The 26,795-nt window shown below is 44.5% G+C and overlaps 1 protein-coding gene across 2 annotated transcripts in view; it reads right to left on the reverse strand.

The window, feature by feature from the left end:
* The window catches only part of u2af1 (U2 small nuclear RNA auxiliary factor 1), a 142,139-nt gene that overhangs the window by 73,756 nt on the left and 41,588 nt on the right, over nucleotides 1-26,795 (reverse strand). For both annotated transcript variants that reach the window (XM_068041319.1, XM_068041318.1), the window contains exons 2-6: nucleotides 25,167-25,254; nucleotides 18,457-18,523; nucleotides 16,562-16,611; nucleotides 3,640-3,738; nucleotides 3,141-3,274 (exon numbers count right to left, since the gene is read on the reverse strand). In XM_068041319.1, coding sequence (XP_067897420.1) covers nucleotides 3,141-3,274; nucleotides 3,640-3,738; nucleotides 16,562-16,611; nucleotides 18,457-18,523; nucleotides 25,167-25,254 — 438 coding nt within the window. The remainder of the gene's footprint in view (nucleotides 1-3,140; nucleotides 3,275-3,639; nucleotides 3,739-16,561; nucleotides 16,612-18,456; nucleotides 18,524-25,166; nucleotides 25,255-26,795) is intronic.

The following is a 26,795-nucleotide window of genomic DNA, read 5'->3' on the forward strand; positions in this document are numbered from 1 at the left end:
GAGACCAAAACTCGATACAGTACTCAGATGTGGCCTCACCAAGGTCCTGTACAGCTGCAGTAAAACCACTATTTTTATACTCTATTCCCCTTGCGATAAACGACAACATTCTATTTGCATTCCTAATTACTTGCTGTACCTGAATACTAACTTTTTGGACACCCAGATCCCTCTGCATCACCGGGTTCTACAATTTCTCTCCATTTAAATATACAGCTTTTCTAATCTTCCTGCTAAAGTGGACAAGTTCATCTGCCAAATTTTTCCCCACTCACCTAACCTATCTATTTCCCTTTGTAGACACTCTCCTCCTCTTGACAACTTACTTTCCTTCTTATCTTGGTGTCAACTGCAAATTTAGCTACCATACCTTTTGTCCCTTCATCCAAGTCAGTGATATAAACTGTAAATAATTGAGGCCCCAGCACTGATCCCAGTGGAACTCCACTAGTTGCAGTGTGCCAACCTGAAAATGCCCCATTTATCCCTACTCTCTGCTTCCTGTTAGTTAACCAGTCCTTTATCCATGCGAATATGTTACCGCCTACAACATGTACTCTTATCTTGTAGTAACCTTTGCTTATCAAATGCCTTTTGGAAATGTAAGTACATCACATCTACAGGTTCCCCTTTATCCATCTTTCTTGTTACTTCCTCAAGGAACTCACAACTTAGTTAAATATGATTTCCCTTTCACAAAACAATGTTAACTCTGTCTGACCCCATTATGATTTTCTAAGTATCGTGCTATAATCACCTAAATAATGGATTCTAGTAATTTCACTGACAGATGCTAGGCTAACTGGCCTATAATTTCCTGTTTTCTGTCTCCTTCCTTTCTTGAATAAAGGTGTTACATTTGTTATTTTCCAATCTCCTGGAACCCTTCCAGAATCAAATGAATTTTGGAAAATTATACCAAAGCCACACTCAATGTCCTGCCACCTTCATATGAACCCGCAGGTCCCTCTGTTTCTGCACACTCTTTGGAACTGTGCCAGTCTATATTGCCTCACCCTATCCCTTCTGCCAAAATGCAGCACCTCACACTTGTCAGCGTTAAATTCCAGCTGCCACTTGTCTGCCCATTCTGCAAGCCTATCTATATTCTGTTGCAGGCGGTTCACATCATCCTCGCTGTTTGCCTCACCTCCAAGTTTGGTGTCATCAGCAAATTTTGAAATTCTACTCTGTATTCCAATATCGAAGTCATTTATATTGAGCAAAAAAAAGCAGTAGTCCCAGTATTGACCCTTGGGGAACACCACTGTCTACCATCCTGTTTGAAAAACAACCATTTATCACGACTCCCTGTTTTCTGTCTTAAAGCTAATGTTTTTCATCCAATTGGCCACAGACTCTCCTATTCCACGAGCCTCAATTTTGTTAACCAGCCTTTTTATTTGGTACTTTTATCAAATGCTTTCTTAAAATCTATATAGACAACATCCACCACATTCCCTTCAACACACTTCTCTGTTACTTCATCAAAAAATTCAATTGGATTCGTCAAGCATGATTGGCCTTTTACAAATCCATGACAGCTCTCTTTAACTCGAACCGCTCCAAGCGTGTGTTGATTTTTTCCCCAATTATTGTTTCTCAAACCTTACCCACCACTGATGTTAAACTAACTGGCCTGTAGTTGCTAAGGCTGTCCTTTCACCAATCCTCCGGCACCTCTCCCATATCTAGGGAAGGTTGGAAGATTAGCACAAGCCCTTCCGCTATCTCCATCCATACTTCCTTTAGCTTGGGATGCAAGCTATTTGCCCAAGGTCTACCCTCAGCATAACCAGCCTTTCTAGTACCTCCTCCCTCTCAATATTTACTTTATCCATTGACTCTACTCTCGCTATCATATTTTGTCAGATTCCTCTTCCTTCGTCAACACCCATACAGTAATCATTAAGTATTCTAGCCTTGCCCTGCACCAATAAACATACATCACCCTCTTTGTCCCTAACTGGCCTCTCTCCACCTCTTACTACTCGCTTACTATTTACATTCCAGTAGAAGATTTTTAGGCTTCTTTTTTATGTTGACTGCCATTCTATCTGATATTCTCTCTGCCAGTCTAGCTTCATCTTCACCTCCTCACTCAACTTAATGTATTTGGCTTGGTTCTCACCTGAAGAATTCACCCAACATAATTATACACCCCCTTTTTATGTTTCATCATAATCTCTATCTCCCTCATCAGGCAAGGAGCCTTGTTTTTGGTTCCCCTACCTTTTTGGAATGTACCTAGCCTGTACCTGAAGCATCGCTTCCTTAAAGATAACCCATTGCTCTGTTACAGTTTTTCCTGTCAGTCTTTAGTTCCATTTTATCCTGGCTAGATCCCCTCTCATCGCATTGAAATTAGCTCTCTTCCAATCTTGACATTTTACCTTACATCGTTTCTTGCTTTTCTGCATTACGAGCCTAAACCTTATGATACAATAGAAGCTCTTACCCAAGTGCTCCCCAACAGACACTTGGTCCAATTGGTCCACCTCATTTCCCAGCACCAGATCCAGCAATGCCTCTTTTCTAGTTGGGCCAAGAAAGTTCTCCTGAACACATTTCAGAAATTTCTCCCCCTTATCCTTTACTCTATTGTCCCAATCACCACCATTTTATAGTTCTTGCATATCTCTGATTTCCCTGCAGATTTGCTCCTCTACCCCCTCACTATTTGGAGACTTAGAGCATACCCTTAGTAATGCTTCTCAAGTCTAACCAAATTGATTCTGCCCTTGCTCCCTCAAGTACATCTGCCCTTTCAACACTACAATGTCTTCCCCAATCAGTACTGCCACCCCATCTCCCTTTTTTCTTTAAAAACAAAATACTGCAGATGCTGGAAATCTGAAATGAAAATAGAAAGTGCTGGAAACACTCAGCAGGTCAGGCAGCATCTGTGGAGAGAAGCAGAGGTAACATTTCAGGTCTGTGACCTTTAATCAGAACAGGTTGGGATTATTCAGTTAAATTATCTGAAGGTCACTGGTAGATGGAAAAAAGGGTTTGCATATTGGCAGTTAAAGACTGAATTGAGCTTCACTGTATTAGGGCTATGCTTTCATTTTCTGATTTATTTTTGAAACTTTTTGGAGGCTGCAGGCAGCAGTTCAGTAACTAATGTGAATACTCACCCCATTTCATACTGCCTGCAGCAGGCTTCTCTGAAGTCAGTCACTGGTGACAGCTCTGCATGGATCGGTTGCCCATTGAACCAGCGATTGTTCAAGTCATTCACAGCCTTTTCTGCATCTTCTTCATGGCGAAACTGAAACAGAAAAACAGTAGAATCAAAGAGAATGCAAACAGTGAGGGCTGGGCTCAAATAAGCTCAGCCGAAGATCCCAAAGGCAACACACGCTGAATTAGCGTCATTTACTGCATACAGGGAGGCCGTTCAACTCATCGAGCCCATGCCAGTTCTCCGCAGAGGAATCCAGTCAGTCCCACTCCCCCACTTGATCCTTGTAGCCCTTTGTGCTCTCCCACCTTCCCCCCAACCAAAAAGACAAACACAGCTAATAAAGCTCACTTCCAAAGCTCAAGCTCAACAGGGCTCTCAATGTACACACCTTCATTTCTGGAACCATGGAATGGGGAGCGAGCAGTGTTTGAAAAAGCTCAAATTCTCACCTTTACATAGACATTGCCAACCAGGTGATCACCCAGATTGTCACAGACATTCATCTCTTCAATTTCACCATATTTTTCCTCCATTTCTGTGAAGACCTCCTGCAGACGAAGGACAACATAGCAGTTAGATCCTTCAGCATTGGGACAGGGGTGCTGTCTTACCTCAGGCCAATACAAGTTGGTGCATCAACTAGGTACACAGCAAGAGAGCGAGAGAAGGAAAGAAATTTCTGACTAGTGCCGCTGCTGTTCAATTATTTAACCAATACAAATCACAACACAAAGAAACAGCAAAATGGAATGTTCAAACTGATGAAGATACTGTAGCACATCCCAGAGCACCACATAACAGACACTTAAAACAATGTGTCTGTGCGATGCCCTCAATCACTAAATTCCAGCCAAAGATAAAATCGAACCAAAATGCAGCATCTGAACTATCTGCTACACCAATACCACAGTGCTCCCTATTAACTGGTGCTCAGCACCTGCAATTCCAAAAATAAAACTAGCCCGAATTAGCTAAAAGAGTAGATTAACATATTCATGCAGAAATTAATTTATCAAGAAATGCGGAGTAGAAGAATAGAAATAAAATGAACTAGCTATAAAAAGACTAAAGTAAAGGGAAATGTAAAGATATCTGGTGCTTCGACAAATTAAAATGGGAAAGGTGTAGTGTTAAAATGGCAAAAAATTAAAAGTGTGGAAGTAAAGGAGGGAGAACTGGAAGTAATTATTTTACAGGTTACCAGCATCAACAGAAACCTGGTTACAAACTGGATAACAGAAAATAAATGCATCTGGATTTCATATGTATATATATTTAAGAAGGCATGAAAAGATAACAGCAGTGAACATACGATTTGGAGGAGTAGGCCACTAGGCCCCTTGAGCCTGCTCCACCATTCAACAAGATCATAGAGTCATACAGTACAGACACAGGCCCTTCGGCCCATCGTATCCATGCTGGCCATTAAGCACCTATCTATTCTAATCCCATTTTCCAGCACTTGGCCGGTAGCCTTGTATGCGATGTGCTCATCTAAATGTTTCTTAAATGTTGTGAGGGTTCCTGCCTCTACCACCCCTTCAGGCAGTGCGTTCCAGATTCCAACCACCCTCTGGGTGAAATTTTTTTTCTCAAATCCCCTCTAAACCTCCTGCCCCTTACCTTAAATCCATGCCCCCTGGTTATTGACACCTCCACTAAGGGAAAAAGTTTCTTCCTATATACGCCCCTCATAATTTTGTAAACCTCAATCAGGTCCCCCCTCAGCCTTCTCTGCTCTAAGGAAAACAACCCTAGCCTACCCAGTCTCTTTTCATGAAATGCTCCAGCTCAGGCAACACCCTGGTCAATCTCCTCTGCACCCTCTCCAGTGCAATCACATCCTTCCTATAGTGTGACTGTAACCTCGACTCCCCATTCCCGCATACCGCCAATAACCTTTCACCCCTCATCAAGAATCTATCTACCTCTGCCTTAAAATAGTCAAAGACTCTGCTTCCTTTGTCTCATGAGGAACAGAGTTCCAAAGACTCTCAACCCTCAGAGAAAAAAATTCTCCTCATCTCTGTCTTAAATGGGCGACACCTTATTTTCAAACACTGACTCCCTAGGTCTAGATTCTCCCACAAGTTGAAACATCCTTTCCACTTCCACCGTCAAGACCCCTCAGGATTTTGTGTGTTTCAATCCAGCCACCTCTTACTCTTCTAAATTCCAGCGGATACAAGCCTAGTTTGCCCAAGCTTTCCTCAAAAGACAACCCACCCATTCCAGGTATTAGTCTAGTAAACCTTCTGAACTGCTTCAAACACATTTACATCCTTCCTAATTAAGGAGACCAGTACTGTACACAGTACTTCAGATGTGGTCTCACCAATTGCCCTGTATAACTGAAGCATAACCTCCCTACTTTTGTATTCAATTCCCCTCGCAATAAACGATAACATTCTATTAACTTTCCCAATTACGTGTTGTACCTGCAGACTAACCTTTTGCGATTCATGCACAAGGACACCCAGATCCCTCTGCATCTCAGAACTCCGCAATCTCTCACCATTTAGATAATGACTATTTCACATTTTCCCACATTATACTCCATTTGCCAGATCTTTGCCCACTCACTTATCTATATCCCTTTGTAGCTTCCTTATGTCTTCTTCACAACTTATTTCCCTACCTATCTTTGTCTCATCAGCAAATTTAGCAACCATACCTTTGGTACCTTTAGCCAAGTCATTTATATAATTTCTTTTTTTAATTCATTCACGGGATGTGGGCATCGCTGGCTAGGCCAGCATTTATTGCCCATCCCCAATTGCCCTCAAGAAGATGGTGGTGAGTTGCCTTCTTGAACCGTGGCAGTCCATGTGGGATAGGTACACCTACAGTGCTGTTAAGAAGGGAGTTCCAGGAATTTGACCCAGTGACAGTGAAGGAACAGCGATATAGTTCCATATCAGGATGGTGTGTGACTTGGAGGGGAACTTGCAGGTGGTGGTGTTCCCATGCATTTGCTGCAAGGAGCCTTGGTGCGTTGCTGCAGTGCATCTTGTAGATGGTACACACTGCTGCCACTGTGCGCCAGTGGTGGAGGGAGTGAATGTTTGTAGATGGGGTGCCAATCAAGCGGGCTGCTTTGTCCTGGATGGTGTCGAGCTTCTTGAGTGTTGTTGGAGCTGCACCCATCCAGGCAAGTGGACAGTATTCCATCACACTCCTGACTTGTGCCTTGTAGATGGTGGACAGGCTTTGGGGAGTCAGGTGGTGAGTTACTCACCTCAGAATTCCTGGCCTCTGACCTGCTCTTGTAGCCACAGTATTTATATGGCTACTCCAGTTCAGTTTCTGGTCAATGGTAGCCCCTAGGATGTTGATAGTGGGGGATTCAACGATTGCAATGCCATTGAATGTCAAAGGGAGATGGTTAGATTCTCTCTTGCTGGAGATGGGCATTGCCTGGCACTTGTGTGACGCGAATCAGCCCAAGCCTGGATATTGTCCAGAGCTTAGTGCATTTCTACATGGACTGCTTCAGTAGCTGAGGAGTCGCGAATGGTGCTGAACATTGTGCAACCATCAGCGAACATCCCCACTTCTGACATTACGATTGAAGGAAGGTCATTGATGAAGCAGCTGAAGATGGTTGGGCCTAGGACACTACCCTGAGGAACTCCTGCAGTGATATCCTGGACCTCAGATGATTGACCGCCAACAACCACAATCAACTTCCTTTGCACGAGGTATGACTCAAACCAGCGGAGAGCTGCCCCCCCCGATTCCCATTGACCCCAGTTTTGCTGGGGCTCCTTGATGCCATACCCAGTCAAATGCTGCCTTGAGTTCAGCTCTTTTGTCCATATTTGAACCAAGGCTGTAGTGAGGTTAGGAGCTGAGTGGCCCTGGCGGAACCCAAATTGAGCATCAGTGAGCAGGTTATTGTTAAGCAAGTGCCACTTGATGACACCTTCCATCATTTTACTGATGATTCAGAGTAGACTGATGGGGTGGCAATTGGCCGGGTAGGACTTGTCCTGCTTTTTGTGTACAGGATATACCTGGGCAATGTTCCACATTGCTGGGTAGATGCCAGTGTTGCTGTACTGGAACAGCTTGGCTATGGGCGCGGCAAGTTCTGGAGCACATGTCTGCAGTACTATTGCTGGAATGTTGCCAGGGCCCAAAGCCTTTGCAGCAACCAGTGCCTTCAGTCGTTTCTTGATATCACGCACAGTGAATCGAATTGGCTGAAGACTGGCATCTGAGATGCTGGGGACTTCAGGAGTCCGAGATGGATGATCAACTGTAAAAGTTGAGGCCCCAGCACTGATCCCTGCAGCACTCCACTCGTTACATCATGTCAATCAGAAAATGACCCATTTATGCCTACTCTCTGTTTCCTGTTAGCAAGCCAATCTTCTATCCATGCCAAACTGTTACCCCCTACACCATGATCTTTAACTTCTGCAATAACCTTCGATGTGGCAACATTGATACAAGAGGGAAAACATGCTGTAGAGAGGAAGGACAGCGGGGGAAGGGGACAGCCAATATGGTAGGAGCTCATTTCATTAGTCGGTGTGTATTCCAGAGATCCAGATAATGGGAAGAAAATAGAAAAGGGAAGTAGCAGTCAGATTAGAGACACAGCAGCTAAAGCAACATTGTGCTGGGAGGTAATTATCCACTCATTGATTGGGACAGGAGTAAATGGAGAAAAGGGAATGGAATTTTCAAAATGTGTATGGAACTCCCTCCTCAAGCAAGTTGGCTTATCTAGGGTAGAGATGTTGCTGGATCGGTTTCTGAGCAATGAATCTGCTCAGGTAAATGTGTGAGCACCTGAAGATTAATGACCACAATAATAAGGTTTAAGATTCACTAGAAATGCAAAAAGGAAGCACAAAAACGAGACCAGGTGGGATTAGGGCAGAGTTTAGAAAGGTGATGTGCAAGCTAGCTGATAAGGTAGAAGGAAAGATTAGCACAGGATTGCAGAACATTGCGATATTTTTGAAAAAAGCGTGCGCAAAGGTACAGAATATATATTACATTTAAAAATAGAGACTACCAGTAGTTTTAGAATTTCATGGATAAAGATGCTAGAAACAACTTAAAATTAAAGAAGCCCTATAAGAATTAGAATAATGAAAGAAAAACAAGGAAAATTAGAAAATAAGTTCAGCAGGATAAGGAAAGGTAAGGCAGAGCATGAAAAAACGTTACTGGACTAATCCAGAGACCTAGATTAATGCTCTGGTGGCAAGAGCTCAACTTCCAGAGCTGGGGGAATTTAAATGTAATTAATAATTCTAGAATAAAATGCTAGTCTCATTACTATTGATCAGGAAACTACTGGATTGCTCTTTAAAAGCCCATCTGGTTCACTAATGTCCTTAAGGGAAGGAAATCTGCCATCCTTACCCTACCTGGTCTACAAACTCTTAACTGCCCTCTGAAATGGCTTAGCAAGCCACTCAGTTGTACCAAGCTACTACAGAAAAGAGCACTGTGAACTGCAGCCATTCAAGGCGGTGGCTCACCACCTCCTTCTCAAGGGCAGTTAGAGATGGGCAATAGAAGCTGGGCTTGTCAGCGATGCTCACATCCCAAGAACAAAAAAATGGAACAGTGAAGCATTTTGCATCAGTAAAGAGAGAATCTTTAAAAGCAAGGTAGGACCTTCAGAGGATTGTCAATTTGTAGATGCTTAAAAAAAGGCAGCACTTCATTAAGTATTTTGCATCAGTCTTTAATAAAGAGGATATCAGAGAGGAGGTGACTCCTGAAGGAGTTGGGAGAGATGAGCGAAATGATGCTAGACAAAAGGAACACTGACTAAGACTGTCCCCATGTAAACATGCTGTGAAAGAGGGGGGATTTTGGCAGGCAGAACAGCTCCAGAGGACTTAAGGGCATCTCGGGTTAACTCGGCCTAAAAAAGCTAACGCAATTCTAGGTTTTATCTCAAGAGGTATATAGAGCATAAAAGCCATGGGGTAATGATAAGCCAATGAGAAAACCTTTAAGGCCCAAGTTAGAGTACTGGTTGCAGTATTGGGCACCATGCTGGCAGAAGGATTTTGAGATTTTGGAGAGGGGTAGCATAGAATCACTAGGATGTTGCGTGGCTTAAGGAAATACAAAAAAAAAGTGTAAGAGTGGAGCTTTTCATCAGTGTACAGATAGGGAAATGGGAGTGTAGAGGATGCAGGAGATTTGAAAGAAGCCAGGAGAGTCTGTGGAATTAGCAGTTGCAGCAGAAACAGTATCAACATTCAAGATTAGAAGATTAGATTGGGTAGCTGGAAGAAATAGAGGAACAAAGAACAGTACAGCACAGGAACAGGCCATTCGGCCCTCCAAGCCTGCGCCGATCTTGATGCCTGCCGAAACTAACACCTTCTGCACTTCCGGGGCCCATATCCCTCTATTCCCTTCCTATTCATATATTTGTCAAGATGTCTCTTAAACGTCGCTATCGTATCTGCTTCCACCACCTCCCCTGGCAGCAAGTTCCAGGCACTCACCACCCTCTGTGTAAAAAACCTACCTCGCACATCCCCTCTAAACTTTGCCCCTCGCACCTTAAACCTATGTCCCCTAGTAACTGACTCTTCCACCCTGGGAAAAAGCTTCTGACTATCCACTCTGTCCATGCCGCTCATAACTTTGTAAACCTCTATCATGTCGCCCCTCCACCTCCGTCGTTCCAGTGAAAACAATCCAAGTTTATCCAACCTCTCCTCATAGCTAATTCCCTCCAGACCAGGCAACATCCTGGTAAACCTCCTCTGTACCCGCTCCAAAGCCTCCACGTCCTTCTGGTAGTGTGGCAACCAGAATTGCACGCAATATTCTAAGTGTGGCCTAACTAAGCTTCTGTACAGCTGCAACATGACTTGCCAATTTTTATACTCTATGCCCCGACCGATGAAGGAAAGCATGCCGTATGCCTTCTTGACTACCTTATCCACCTGCGTTGCCACTTTGTGACCTGTGGACCTGTACGCCCAGATCTCTCTGCCTGTCAATACTCCTAAGGGTTCTACCATTTACTGTATACTTCCCACCTGCATTAGACCTTCCAAAATGCATTACCTCACATTTGTCCGGATTAAGCTCCATCTGCCATTTCTCCACCCAAGTCTCCAACCGATCTATATCCTGCTGTATCCTCTGACAATCCTCATCATTATCCGCAACTCCACCAACCTTTGTGTCATCCGCAAACTTACTAATCAGACCAGCTACATTTTCCTCCAAATTATTTATATATACTACAAACAGCAAAGGTCCCAGCACTGATCCCTGCGGAACACCACTAGTCACAGCCCTCCATTCAGAAAAACACCCATCCACTGTTACCCTCTGTCTTCTGTGACTGAGCCAGTTCTGTATCCATCTTGCCAGCTCACCTCTGATCCCGTGTGACTTCACCTTTTGCACCAGTCTGCCATGCGGGACCTTGTCAAAGGCTTTACTAAAGTCCATATAGACAACATCCACCGCCCTTCCCTCATCAATCATCTTCGTCACTTCCTCAAAAACTCAATCAAATTAGTGAGACACGTTTGTTTCCAAATGGGAGTAAATCCTGTCCCGAAGAATCCTCTCTAATAGTTTCCCTACCACTGACGTAAGGCTCACCGGCCTATAATTTCCTGGATTATCCTTGCCACCCTTCTTAAACAAAGGAACAACATTGGCTATTCTCCAGTCCTCTGGGACCTCACCTGTAGCCAATGAGGATACAAAGATTTCTGTCAAGGCCCCAGCAATTTCTTCCCTTGCCTCCCTCAGTATTCTGGGGTAGATCCCATCAGGCCCTGGCGACTTATCGACCTTAATGCTTTGCAAGACACCCAACACCTCCTCCTTTTTGATAATGAGATGACTGAGACTATCTGCACTCCCTTCCCTAATCTAAATTCTTCAGTTCCTGCCTAATATTGTTATAATTAGCCTTCCCCCAAGGACTATTCTTATCCTTATCCACAAGTACCTTAAAACTTATGGAATTATGGTCACTGCTCCCGAAATGCTCCCCCACTGAAACTTCGACCACCTGGCCGGGCTCATTCCCCAATACCAGGTCCAGTGCAGCCCCATCCCTAGTTGGACTATCTACATACTGTTTCAAGAAGCCCTCCTGGATGCTCCTTACAAATTCTGCCCCATCCAAGCCCCTAGCACGAAGTGAGTCCCAGTCAATATTGGGGAAGTTAAATAAAAGCAAAATACTGCAGATGCTGACAAGAAATGCTGGATTCACTCAGCAGGTCTGGCAGCATCTGTGGAAAGAGAAGCAGAGTTAACGTTTCGGGTCAGTGACCCTTCTTCGGAAGGGTCCGAAGTTCCGAAGAAGGGTCACTGACCCGAAACGTTAACTCTGCTTCTCTTTCCACAGATGCTGCCAGACCTGCTGAGTGAATCCAGCATTTCTTGTTTTTGTTGGGGAAGTTAAAATTACCCACCACTACAACCCTGTTACCTTTACATCTTTCCAAAATCTGTCCACATATCTGCTCCTCTACCTCCCACCGGCTGCTGGGAGGCCTGTAGAAAACCCCCAACATCGTGACTGCACCCTTCCTATTCCTGAGCTCCACCCATATTGCCTCAATGCATGACCCCTCCGAGGTGTCCTCCCGCAGTACAGCTGTGATATTCTCCTTAACCAGTAATGCAACTCCCCCACCCCTTTTACATCCCCCTCTATCCCGCCTGAAGCTTCTAAACACTGCGGCACATCCGGGAGGGGGGGGGGGGAGTTACCTGGACGTTTTGTTTCAGGAGGCAGTCACACCTGGTAGATTAAGTAATTCAAATTCAGTTAGTGATCAGGGACAACAGGGTGTGATTGCAAGTGAGGCAGGTAGGGGGATCCTGAGTTCAGGAGTTGAGGAGCCTCAGCCTTTGACCTTATCCAACAGGTACGAGATACTTGCTCCCTGTGTGGATGAGGAAAAGGGCTGCGGGGAGGATGAGTCAACTGACCATGGCACCATGGTGCAGAAGGCCATTCAAGAGGGGGGAGCAAAAAGACAAGTGGTAGTTATAGGGGATAGATAGTATCCTTTGCAAGCCGGATCGGGAGTCCCGCATGGTGTGTTGCCTGCCCGGTGCCAGGGTGCAAGACATCTCTGACCGGCTTGAAAGGATATTGGAGAGGGAGGGGGAGGATCCAGTTGTTGTGGTCCACGTTGGGACTAACAACATAGGCAGGGCTAGGATGGAGGACCTGTTTGGGGATTATAAAGCACTAGGAACGAAATCAAGGAACAGGTCCTCGAGGGTCACAATCTCCGGATTACTGCCCGAGCCACGTGCAAATTGGCTTAGGGATAAGAATATTAGGGAAGTAAACAGGTGGCTAAGGGAGTGGTGTGGGAAAGAGGGGTTCCATTTCATGGGGCATTGGCATCAGTTTTGGAACCAGGGGGATCTGTACCGATGGGACGGTCTCCACCTGAACCGATCTGGAACCAGTGTTCTAGCGAAACGGATAAATAGGGTGGTCTCTAGGACTTTAAACTAGTGACTCGGGGGAAGGGAAAGGGAAAACGACAGGGAGTATGATAAATAAAAAGGTAAGCAGCAGATTAACATGTGTGCAGGAGGGTTTAAGTTCAAGGCAGACTATGAAAGAAGCAGAAAGAAAGGATAACTCAGGAGTTATTATTAGAGATGTTGGAAATCATGAGGGTAAGAAAGCTAGCATAAAGGCACTTTACCTGAATGCTCGTAGCATTCGTAACAAGGTTGATGAGTTAACGGCACAAATCATCACGAATGAATATGATTTGGTAGCCATTACGGAGACATGGTTACAGGTTGGTCATGACTGGGAGTTAAATATCCAGGGGTACCAGACTATTCGGAAGGACAGACAGGAAGGTAAGGGAGGTGGTGTAGCTCTGATATTCAAGGACGACATCAGGGCGGTGCTGAGAGATGATATAGGTTCTATGGAGAATGAGGTTGAATCCATTTGGGTGGAAATTAGAAACTCTAAGAAGAAAAGTCATTGATAGGCGTAGTCTATAGGCCACCAAATAATATCACATTGGGGCAGGCAATAAACAAAGAAATAACTAATGCCTGTAAAAATGGTACGGAAATCATCATGGGGGATTTTAATCTACATGTAGATTGGTCGAACCAGCTCAGTCAGGGTAGCCTTGAGGAGGAGTTCGTTGAGTGTATCCGTGATAGTTTTCTTGAACAGTATGTAATGGAACAGACGAGGGAGCAAGCTATCCTAGATCTAGTCCTGTGTAATGAGACAGGAATAATTAATGACCTCATAGTTAGGGATCCTCTTGGAAGGAGTGATCACAGTATGGTTGAATTTACAATACAGATGGAGAGTGTGAAGATAAAATCCAATACCAGGGTCTTGCGCTTGAACAAGGGGGACTACAATAGAATGAGGGAGGACTTGACTAAAGTAGACTGGAAACAAAGATTTTATGGTGGGACAGTTGACGAGCAGTGGAGGACTTTCAAAGCAATTTTTCAAAGTGCTCAGCAAAAGTATATTCCAGTGAAAAGGAAGGACTGGAAGAAAAGGGGTAATCTGCCATGGGTGTCTAAGGAAATAAGGGAGGCTATCAAATTGAAAGAGAAGGCATACAAAGTGGCCAAAAACAGCATGAAACTCGAAGATTGGGAAAACTTTAAAGGTCAACAGAAAGCCACAAAAAGAGCTATAAAGAAAAGTAAGATAGAACATGAGAAAAAACTAGCACAGAATATAAAGACAGATAGCAAAAGTTTCTATAAATACATAAAACGAAAAAGAGTGGCTAAAGTAAACGTTGGTCCTTTAGAGGATGAGATGGGGAATTTAGTTATGGGATATGATGAAATGGCCGAAGCATTGAACAGGTATTTTGTATCAGTCTTCACAGTGGAGGACATTAATAACATGCCAGTAATTGACAAAGAGACGAACGTAGGTGAGGACCTGCAAACAATCATTATTACGGAAGAGGTAGTGTTGGGCAAGCTAATGGAGCTAAGGATTGATAAGTCTCCTGGCCCTGATGGAATGCATCCCAAGGTACTAAAAGAGATGGCGGGAGAAATAGCAGGTGCACTGGTGGTAATTTTCCAAAATTCGCTGGACTCTGGGGTAGTCCCAGCAGATTGGAAAACAGCAGATGTGACGCCACTGTTTAAAAAGGGAGGTAGACAAAAGATGGGGAATTATAGACCGGTTAGCTTAACCTCTGTAGTGGGGAAGATGCTTGAGTCTATTATCAAGGAAGAAATAGCAGGGCATCTCGATAGAAATTGTCCCATTGGGCAGACGCAGCATGGGTTCATGAAGGGCAGGTCATGCTTGACAAATCTTTTGGAATTCTATGACGACACTACGAGCAAGGTGGACAATGGGGACCCAGTGGATGTGGTGTACCTAGATTTCCAAAAGGCCTTCGACAAGGTGCCGCACAAGAGGCTGCTGCATAAGATAAGGATGCATGGCGTTAGGGGTAAAGTATTAGCATGGATAGAGGATTGGTTGACTAACAGGAAGCAGAGAGTGGGGATAAATGAGTGCTATTCTGGTTGGCAATCAGTCACTATTGGTGTGCCTCAGGGATCGGTGTTGGGACCGCAATTATTTACAATTTATATAGATGATTTGGAGTTGGGGACCAAATGTAGGGTGTCAAAGTTTGCGGATGACACTAAGATGAGTGGCAGAGCAAAGTGTGCAGATGACTGTGAAACTTTGCAGAGGAACATAGATACATTGAGTGAGTGGGCAAAGGTCTGGCAGATGGAATACAATGTTAATAAATGTGAAGTCATTCATTTTGGTAAGAGTAACAGTAAAAGGGATTATTACTTGAATGGTAAAAAATTGCAGCATGCTGCTATGCAGAGGGACCTGGGTGTCCTTGTGCATGAATCGCAGAAGGTTGGTCTGCAGGTACAGCAAGTAATTAGGAAGGCAAATGGAATTTTGTCCTTCATTGCTAAAGGGATTGAGTTTAAAAGCAGAGAGGTTATGTAGCAGCTGTATAAGGTACTGGTGAGGCCGCACCTGGAGTACTGTGTGCAGTTTTGGTCTCCTTACTTGAGAAAGGATGTACTGGCACTGGAGAGGGTGCAGAGGAGGTTCACTAGGTTGATTCCAGAGCTGAGAGGGTTGGTTTATGAGGAGAGACTGAGTAGATTGGGATTATATTCATTGGAATTCAGAAGAATGAGGGGGGATCTTATAGAAACATATAAAATTATGAAGGGAATAGATAAGATACAAGTAGAGAGGATGTTCCCACTGGCAGGTGAAGCTAGGACAAGAGGGCATAGCCTCAAGATTAGAGGGAGCAGATTTGGGACTGAATTAAGAAGGAACTTCTTCACCCAGAGGGTTGTTAATCTATGGAATTCCTTGCCCAGTGAAGTAGTTGACGCTTCTTCAGTAAACGTTTTTAAAGCTAAGGTAAATATCTTTTTGAACAATAAAGGAATTAAGGGATACGGTGAGAGCGCGGGTAAGTGGATCTGAGTCCACGAAAAGATCAGCCATGATCTTATTGAATGGCGGAGCAGGCTCGAGGGGCCGGACGGCCTACTCCTGCTCCTAGTTCTTATGATCTTATGAAAGCCTGGAACATTTAGCTGCCAATCCTGCCCTTCCCTCAACCAAGTCTCTGTAATAGCAACAACATCATATTTCCAAGTACTAATCCAAGCTCCAAGTTCATCTGCCTTACCTGTTATACTTCTCGCATTGAAACAAATGCACTTCAGACCACCAGTCCCGCTGTGCTCAGCAACATCTCCCTGCCTGCTCTTCCTCTTAGACCTACTGGCCTTATTTACTATGTCCTCCTCATTTACTTCACTAGCAGTCCTACTGCTCTGGTTCCCACCCCCCTGCCACACTAGTTTAAACCCTCCCGAGTGACGCCAGCAAACCTCGCAGCCAGGATATTAGTGCCCTTCCAGTTTAGATGCAATGAGTTGAAAGTGACATAGGAAGAGAGACTATTTGATTATGAAGGGGAAATGCTGGCATGGACTAGTTGGGCTGAATGTCTTCTTTCCGTGCTGCAACTTCTATACATCAACAAATTTGTCTTGAATTCATATCTAAAACGAGCAACCTCCTCTCCCAATATAGAACTGCATCAATGTGTTTTATACACTTTGAAATCTTGGCTCCAATTGTGGACAAAAATCTCTTGGCTTTATCTCCCAACTACTAACATCTTGGATGTAAAACACCAAGATGGATGAATGAAACAGATCAATTTACTGCATGAAAGGCAGGTATCAGCTCCACACATTCTACCCAGCGTGCCATAAAAATCTCGCCCTCCGTCTGCCACCGCCACCGCACCCCCCCGGCCACTCAACTGTACACAGAGCAAGAAAGCACTGATCACTTACCTCAAAGAACTCATCATAATGTTCCTGCATTTCAACATCACCAACAGCACCTAGCAAGAGACACAAATTAACAAGCTTCAGGCAGTCACAGTTAACACCAAACTGACACCCTAAACGAAGCTGCAGTATCCGATTGACCTTATACAAATCAAAACAAACAGATGTAAAACTTATTAAATACACTGCTCCACTTCAGATACTGAAACACAAGAGCCTCCTCACCCTAGTATGAATATTACAAATACCTCTTGGTGTTTAAAGGCCCTTCCTGCATCCATGTACATTTCTAGTTTCAGATGACTGAGCAGATTATTACAGCACTCTGACAGACACATTCCGTATTTAGGGTGCTCATTTCTGGCTGGCTTAAAACCCCAACAGGGTGCACAGCTCACTTTATCACACTTGGAGTTTAAACAGTTAATTTTATACCTCAGGACATTCAAAAAAGGCAATTAAGTGTTCTTCAAAGGACAAACAAATGCCATGCTTACATGATACTCTGTGAGATTCTCAATGCCAGATTATCTCCAGCCAGTTGCCCCAAGATACAGGAATAGTCTGGTTTGAAATCTCTATTGTTATTACAGATCCCAATCAAATGCCTCCTGGTTTGCCCAGGGGCAGCTGTGGCCTGCGTTACGGTTTGCCCGGGGGCAGCTGTGGCCTGCGTTACGGTTTGCCCGGGGGCAGCTGTGGCCTGCGTTACGGTTTGCCCGGGGGCAGCTGTGGCCTGCGTTACGGTTTGCCCGGGGGCAGCTGTGGCCTGCGTTACGGTTTGCCCGGGGGCAGCTGTGGCCTGCGTTACGGTTTGCCCGGGGGCAGCTGTGGCCTGCGTTACGGTTTGCCCGGGGGCAGCTGTGGCCTGCGTTACGGTTTGCCCGGGGGCAGCTGTGGCCTGCGTTACGGTTTGCCCGAGGGCAGCTGTGGCCTGCGTTACGGTTTGCCCGGGTAGGTGTGGCCAGTATGAGTCATTGCTAGGTTAACCAATACTAGAGATATACATGGCAACCTATTGTTTAATTTTAGTCACAGATTCTTTCCTCGTCTCAATGAAGATCAGGTAAAAATCTGAGTACGGCCCAAATGAAAACAATGACACATCTCCGAGCTACAGCTTTATGCGTGTAAGCAGGCAGTGATGACCACGCGGGACTCTCCAGCTTTCTTTAACATACATCAGGATGGGGACAGGTAATAACACAAACACACCAAGGTTGCCAAATTAAAGAACTTACACCAAAGTAATATAAAAGACAATGGAAATACATAGTAGAAGCCTACCACACAAGACCAGTTTGTGTTATAATGTGCACCTTTTTGATGCAATGGGATATTATCCACCCAATTAGTACCCCATTAATCCCTCTGCTGCATTTACTTTCCCCTCCCCCCAAAATAGCTTCAATTCAAGAGAAAAATTCCTGACTCATCACTGCAACTGAGCTTCTTACTTCCTACCAGAGGTAACCTCAGAACAGAACACTTTCAGGTGAATAACTAACTCGACCACTTCTGCATTGGATGCTCTGTTCTGATTTCTGCTCCAAGGCTCAGGCAGCACCACAATCTGAAGACACATGGTGCAACATTCTAACCCCTGGATCAAGCTTAGTCAGAACAAGAGATCCCAACCTGGAAGGGGTTTTCAACTAGTCATAAAGTTGCTGTTCAATATCTTCAAGTCTTCTGCTCCAATTTTTGCCAACTACAACACACCCTTCCCCAGGAACACCCTTACTGTCAGCCAGCTGGTTGAGAAAGTTGCAAGTTCACACATATACTAGACTTTGCTCAAACTATATTATTACAAAGTACTGATTAGGATGACAAAACACACATCCTCCTGACTATAAATACAACTCGACAACCTGCAAAGGCGTTTGTTAACTTACAGTGGAAACCGTCTGCTGTCTGGGTACAGTTTTGAGGGTTACGGTATAAGTTCAAGAGCGCAATGGTCTGAAATACAAAACGTAACAAGTTTTGACACCACATCTCTAAAAAAAAAAAATTCAACTTAAAACCTACTTCACGCCCTTTGACTTGAGGGTAGACTGCAAGTGGGGAGCTGAAAAGAAAAAGTTAATCCCTTCAGAGTGATGAGTCTTCATTTTCATCAGAATCCATCTGACAAAGCTGTGAAGATATGGAGATATCATGATATAACTGCAGCAGGACTACCAGTAACAAGGTCACGTCTTCGAATTGTAAATTTGCCCAAGATGACAGCTCACAAATACACATTATAGTGAGTACCATCTACAAAACTTTTCTAATGCATTTTGTTTGAAACATATCAGGAAGTGCAGCCAAAGGAACACTGAAATTAGCAGCTTTACCACTGCAGACTCTTGCCCTGGACTCCGGTGCCTCAAGTTCAGTCAATACACCAAAGACTGTCCTACTTGTAATTTTATACCATGAGATCCCCACAAATTTAAGGAGAATTGAGGTTATTCGGAATCAGAATACTGGTCTTGAGTTGTTGGCATATCTCAGCAATGCATGGTACTGAAAAGCCTCTACTTACCCAGTGCGAGTTCACATCACTGAACCATCTCCACCACCAAATCTGGTGCCTAGAAGCCAACGCTTTGAGCACTCACTAGCCAGGGTTTGATGTTTTCTGAGACATTCCCTTTAATGTCAAATCAATCATGACCAGCCTTCCCAACACTGGTTACTGGGATAGGACGCACTGGTGCCTGTAAAGACTGTGCCAACCTACGTGCACAGAGATTTGAAAAGTAGTGCTTGGTGGGAAATGAACATCAAGCCCTGGATCAATGCCAATGTTATGGTTCAACCTCATCTTTGCTTGACCTGGCCTCAAATCAGGTGAGACCAACAGCTACTGCTCTACGAAACGGCCAAACCCCCAGATCTCCAATGGTGGGACTTACAGTGTGAGCCGTCAGCCGTCTGTGCACTATTTTGGGGATTACGGTAGATGTTTTGAATCAAGATGGTCTGCAGAAGAAAAAAAGGAAATCCCGTTGGCTGCTGCACATAATGGAGAGGACTGCGGAGTGGAGAGAACTCTGACATGATCATAAACAATGCTACATTCATGAGGCCACCCGGAATACAGCTCAATGCAACACGGCAGCCTAGAGGTAGAGACGCAGCAAGAGTCAGTGACGTGGAAGAAACATTTCATTGGACTGCAAATGCAAGTTATTTTGTGTCAGCGTTGTGTTTATTTGGAGTAGTATTACAACCTGATGTTGAAGATTGTATTGTGCTCCTCTTTCCAGTGTGGATAGGGTTTGGTACATACATGTAACTAACCCCCAACCAAAAGCCAAAATTAAAAGCAGCTGCAATTGCCTAACACTAGCAGCACCTGTGGGAATTATGTGGATGTCCCTGCAGCTCAAACCTGAGCCCGAGCAGGCATGCTACTGCTGAAGTCACCAAGTTTAGTAAAGGTGGGCATGTTAGAAAAGTTGCTTGCTTTAGCAAGTAGCTATGTTCTTAAAACGGATGCAGATGGAATCACACCAAGCAAACAGTAATAATCAAATTTCCAAAACTCAACTTAATCTGTGATCAGAGGGAATGTGCATTAGAAAGCAGCTCACTGGGTGTGTTGGAAGGGAGGTTTGAGGACTTTGATGGAATTCACTATGTGGGCATGGCCACTGCATACCCTTTGTTGGAGTAAATGTTGCTCAGTACAACTTCTTTCCAAAAGCAGAATTCCCGTCTCACGCGGAGATTGAAGTGAAGCTTGTGCTGTCCAATTCACTTGGAAACTTCTTACTGCTACGAGAGTCAATCATGTACCCAAATGTTTCACAAGGACAAGTCGTTGCTTGGATACATCAGTTGTCACACAGATTTCGGTTCATTTCAGGATTGCAGCCCCCATCTCCGTGCATGTTTGACAGCAGCAACCTTCTGCTACCTTGCTGAAGTAGCCAGAACAGTCAGTAGCAACAGGCTAGTAGTGCAAAGTAAGCATAGCCAAGCTAGTCCTTATAGTCACCCAATGTTCATGCACTTTTGGGAAAGGGCCACTGGAAAATGATACTAATTCTTCCCTGTAAGTTTCTGCAGTATTTAACTCGGGAACCTTCACCAAGATGCAAAAACATTGGAACAGAAAAAAATCCAATTCTTTAGAAGTTCTTAAAGCTCCCAGCAATAGAAGCTGGAATCCGAATGGGAGATTTTAGCTGACATTTAACAGGGATAAGCCATTTTAAAAGGGGGAATACCTTGGTAACCGGGAGCAGAATTACAAGCAGCTAGTCTGATAAGAAAGCTGTGTGCAAGCGTCTACCATTTAAAACCAATCATGGGGTGCCACACAAGGTTTACTCTTCGATATCCATCTCATGTTAACATAATAACTAAGTACAACTTTAGCAGGTGTTTCCACATCTGTTCCCAATTCAAAGCTAGAATGTCCTAGACACAGACAGTGATGCATTTTTAATTCAGCAAATAGAAAAGCAAGCAGCACATCACAAGCAGCACCTGAGATGAAGGAGCAGACAAAATGCTTAGAGGCAGAGGCGCATAAGTAATTCCCATTAATCCCACATGCACCCCATGAAAACGTAGGACATAGCTCTCCTGATAGTTTAGCAGTAAATGCACCACAGTGCAGGGACAGGACACAGGCCAGGAATGTCTCAACATCAGCTCCTGATTTGTGTGCTGATATGAATAGAGACAGTTCCCGAACATTGGTCAGTGGCTCCTGCTGCAAAATATATGTGCATACAAGACTGGATTCACTCTGTTGCCCATCACAGTTAATATCAGTCTAATCCCTGTTAGGGCCAAGGATTACAAATAAAAACAGGCCATCTGGGCAAGGACCAAGCGTGGCTGGCAACAGGAGAACGGGACATAAGGAAAGGTGAAAAGAAAAATGGTTATGAATCTCACATGCTTTGGTGCACTGTAACAGTTCAATTGTGACAGAAAGGGAAATCAACAAGTAGCAAATGCTTCTCAAAAGATAATTCAAAGTCAAATGATTAACAGGCTGCTGGAAGACAATCAGGCAAACTGATGGTCTCCAACATCACCATTTGAAAAAGGAAATTGAAATATGGCCAAATCCACACAGCAGTGCCGTCAGAAGGCGTGGGGATGCCACAAGAAAAGAAATCCAAATACACAAGTTGAGTCACTACATTTTAATGACAAATTTGGAATGAACTCTGTGACTGATGAGTCTGCATTCAAGAGTAACCTCATGGATGTTGCAGGGAATCAACACAGCACCCGCTCTAACCATACTCCCTTATCCATGTGATGCAGCCCTCAAGCCAAAGTGACTAACGTGGCAGCGCCCCAGGATTGAGGGCATGTGCTTAATTTGTAATCTTCTTAAAGCTGTAGTCAGGGGAAAAAAGGCATTGCAACAGTTAACTCCATTAGCATATTAAAAACTTACAACAGGGAAGTCATTCTGCCATCTCCTCCACTTCGGGTGTTCTAACAGTGCAGTGTTACAATGGGGCAGAGATGTGTTCTAACAGTGTAGTGTTACGATGGGGCAGAGATGTGTTCTAACAGTGTAGTGTTACGATGGGGCAGAGATGTGTTCTAACAGTGCAGTGTTACAATGGGGCAGAGATGTGTTCTAACAGCGTAGTGTTACAATGGGGCAGAGATGTGTTCTAACAGTGCAGTGTTACAATGGGGCAGAGATGTGTTCTAACAGTGCAGTGTTACAATGGGGCAGAGATGTGTTCTAACAGTGCAGTGTTACGATGGGGCAGAGATGTGTTCTAACAGTGCAGTGTTACAATGGGGCAGAGATGTGTTCTAACAGCGTAGTGTTACACTGGGGCAGAGATGTGTTCTAACAGCGTAGTGTTACAATGGGGCAGAGATGTGTTCTAACAGCGTAGTGTTACACTGGGGCAGAGATGTGTTCTAACAGCGTAGTGTTACAATGGGGCAGAGATGTGTTCTAACAGTGTAGTGTTACGATAGGATAGTGATACATGCCAGACACAACTTAGTGTGTGACCAGTGGCTCTATTTTGAGACTTCAACTCTCACTCAAGAAGCCAGAAGATGCAGAGAAAATGGCAACTTGAAGCAACTGTCTTTACAGGTGAAACTAGTCCCTGGTAAAATATAAACCTTGCGTCGGGATATTCGGAGATTTGAAGTGCATCACATGACCAAGCAGCAGCACCAGCAGCGAAAGTAAATACCAAGGGCCAGTCTTGAACCCAACACATGTTTTTCTTTGATTACACCAGGATTCTGGCAACAAAGTTAACACCAAGTTCAAGGTCTGTTTGGGCAATTCAACTGTTTCTCAAATCATCATATTTTACACTTTATCCAGTATCACATACCCAGCAATGAGCAACTGCCATTCACTGTTACCTTGCAGCATAAAGCTCTCACCCCATCACAGAAACTCACCCTATGGCCATGTTTTCCATAGCACTAAACAGTCACCCTGCAAAGAGAGTCAGCTGCTGATTAATTCTTTACTGCTCAAGGCAGCAGGCAAAAGTGCCAGTACTAGCATACTGGCAGCAGCTGCCAGCTCCAACACTAAATTCTGTCCCATAGCAATAGCACCTCTACAAGAACAGGGGAAGGCCATTCAGCTCCTTGACATGTTCTGCTACTCAGATTGTGGTGGACCCAAGCAGCAATCTGCCTGTAAGTGCCAGGAAGTTTTGGGACCTCAGAAATAATCCATCTAAACATCAGGGAAAGCCTGGCCAACCCAAGAATATTGTAACCACATGACCAGGTCTGTGGCTTTAACCTGGAGGTATTGCTCTTTTGAGACTTCAACTCTCACTAAAGAAGCCGGAGGATGCAGAGAAAATGGCGAATTGAAGTAGCGGTCTTTACAGGTGAAACTAGCCCCTGGTAAAATATAAACCTTTCGATGAGATACTCGGAGATTTGAACTGCATCACCTGGTGACCAAGGAGCAGCACTGGCACCAGAAGCTTGCATTTCATCCCAAATTCTAATTACAGCCAATCATATGGAAGCATTTCTTGATCAAAACTGGGTTTCCGCCAGGTGCTCCGGTTTCCTCCCACAGCCAAAGACTTGCAGTTTGATAAGTAAATTGGCCATTGTAAATTGCCTCTAGTGTAGGTAGGTGGTAGGAGAATGGTGGAGATGTGGTAGGGATTATGGGATTAATGTAGGATTAGTATAAATGGGTGGTTGTTGGTCGGCACAGACTCGGTGGGCCGAGTGCTTATCTCTCTATGACTCTATAAAAGGCACCAAAAAGCCCCAATCCCAAGCAGTGCACCACCAGGTTTAGATTCTCAAAAGTTAAACAACAAACATTCAACTGCTCACATCCAGGGTGGGTTTGGGTCAATTTCACTTTGACAAGCCCTTTACCAGAGACAGCTTAGAAACAAATCAAATTAGAAGCACAATTACATATGGTAAACAGAATCTGAACAAATAGTTTAGTAGGAAATTTCCTACCCATTTTAAAAACCCCTGGGGACAGCAAACATGGGGTGCTCCCTGGGTACTGCTTGGGAGAACTTCAGGATTTAAGTTACAAAACTGAAAAAGTCTACCTCACTCCTCACAACCACTCCTGCTTTGGGGGCGGGTCTGGAAATGCAGTCTGATCATTAATGCCAAGCTTCAGTCATCATCGGCCAGACTATGGGTTAGAAACTGTGCACGTGGGTTTGGAAATGAAAAGTGGACAGGCAGAGTATTCAGCAGGACTGAATCCACAAAGTCACTGCAATCTAATGGTCATTAAAAGGACTTTAAAGGTCTGATGTAATATTGCACTGTATAAATGCACGTAATTAAAATACATCACTGAGTTAGTTCATTCAGGGACATGCACATTCAGACTGAAAACTAGGAAAATAGTTCATTCATTTCCCTAGTTAACAGAACCGAAAAGCAGATCAACTGGATATTAAAATGGGGCATCGGTACAAGGCATACACGAGGGGGTATGCCAGCACCAGCTAATTTATTCACATGCTGTAAGGTGAATGCAGATCCCTGGAAAGCAGGTACAGCAAGGCAGCCTGGCCAATTCTATGCCACCACAGCTGTTTCTGCACGAATGCATAGGAATGCGCTGCGGTACAAATTGCAATCAGTTGCCGGGTTCACACTGGTTAAACAGAAAGCCCAAGAACTGGAAATAACATGAACAGCTCACAACATTGGCACAATTTTTGAGGTCAGAAAGCAAATGAGGAGTCTAGCTGCTCGTCCGATTTAGCATCACAAAGGAAGGGTGGATTGGTGACTTGTACCCAAGTTCTCAGGAAAAACCATGAGCTGAACACTTCAATGACAGTTCCCAGGCAAGCTCAGCAATCCTGCTAAATGGCAGCTCAGGGTTCCAAAACTGCAGTTTGAGCTGCGATTCCACATTTCAAAAGGAGACAGACAGACACAAAAGACAAGAATAGCCCTTTGAAACAGAACAGATTCACAGCAGCAAGCAACAATTTTAACAATGGGGGAGATCTTTATGGGAAGTTTTGTAAGTTTTAAAGCAGCGTACACTTTTGGCTAATAAGTGTATGTGTAGCAGTTCTTGGACAGCTGTTGAATACGGACATGCATTTACATTATAAACATACCGCAACCTCACCTGACTGAACGTTGGCTTGTTGTGCAAACGAGAGCATCTATCTCCATGACGACAGGCTCCAATTTTAAAATAAAACGAACAGTTGACCCTGTTATAAGAAGACACAACTGCTCAGTATGACATTCAATTGTGCATTTAACTTCAAATCTAACATTTTACATTTGGATCTAAGGTTTGTGCTCCATAATAGCACAAAGCTCTGGTACTCTACTTTTTGTAGATGGACCTCTACTCCTCCATACAACTCCAGAAAGTTTGAAACTGTTCCAAATACTACTTCAAAACAAGGGTCTGTCCTGACGTAAATTCGACGAGTACAACTCTCACCCGTATACCCCAGGCCCCTGCACCAAGGCTCCATGCAAAGTCCCAGGCATGAGGCAGATTACTGGCATCAGTATGGCAACCCCACACCCCTTGGTAAGGCAGTGGTGTCCTGCCACTCTGTCCAAGGTGTCACTGAGGCCCAATTGGGTGGAAATGGTTTAGGATGCCGAAAGTGAAGGGAGCGTGTCTTTTACCCTAAAATTAAAGCAAACTTTTGCAGAAGCTGGAAATCTGAAATAAAAACAAAATGCTGGAAATATTCTGCAGGTCAGGCAGCATCTGTGGAGAGAAGCAAAGTTTCTATGACCTTTCATGTCTCTGATCCTTTTGCTCATATTATATGGTGCCCTGGCTGAGCTGACAGTCCAAGGCTGCTCCCACTTCTCCACAAGGTTCTGTAGTCAGCCTGTAGCAGCCATGGGACAATGACTGTGAGAGGCAGCTCAACTGCTGCTGCTCAAGCAGGTTGGAGCAGCCACATCTGCAGAGAGTTTAATATTTGGCGTGGAGGGGCAAGGGTTATACACCACTGCCCACTATGATTTACAACCTTAAAAGTGCTACATAAATGCAAGTTGTTAATTTAAAAGTGTTACCTGTCATCTGAAACAAACAGTTCTGAAGTACTGAAAGGAAATATACCAGATTTAACACTGGCTCCAAGATAGGTAGAGGTTAAAATATAATCCAAGAGCAGCACTTGTACTTCACAACTTAGGAACAGGGGGTTACCATTGACCCGAAACTGAACTGGAGTAGCCATATAAGTATTGTGGCTACAAGAGCAGATCAGAGACTGGAAATTCTGCGGCGGGTAACTGACCTCCTGACTCCCCAAAGCCTGTCCATCATCTACAAGGCACAAGTCAGGAGTGTGATGGAATACTCTCCACTTGCCTGGAAGAGTGCAACTGCAACAACACTCAGGAAGTTTGACACCACCAGGACAGAGCAGCCTGCTTGATTGGCCCAACACCTTAAACATTAACTCCTCCACCACCAACGCACAGTGGCAGCAGTGTGCACCATCTACAAGATGCACTGCTGCAACTCACCAAGGCTCCTTCGACAGCACCTTCCAAATCCGCGACCTCTACTAACTAGAAGGACAAGGGCAGCAGATGCAAGGGAACACCACCACCTGCAAGTTCCCTTCCAAGTCACACACCGTCCTGACTTGCAACTATATCGCCGTCCCTTCACTGTCGCTGGGTCAAAATCCTGGAATTCCCTCCCTAACAGCACTGTGGGTGTACCTACACGACATGGACTGCAGCGGTTCAAGAAGGCAGCTCACCATCA

Source organism: Heterodontus francisci, chromosome 10 (genome assembly GCF_036365525.1).
Source record: "Heterodontus francisci isolate sHetFra1 chromosome 10, sHetFra1.hap1, whole genome shotgun sequence".
Classification (NCBI taxonomy): domain Eukaryota; kingdom Metazoa; phylum Chordata; class Chondrichthyes; order Heterodontiformes; family Heterodontidae; genus Heterodontus; species Heterodontus francisci.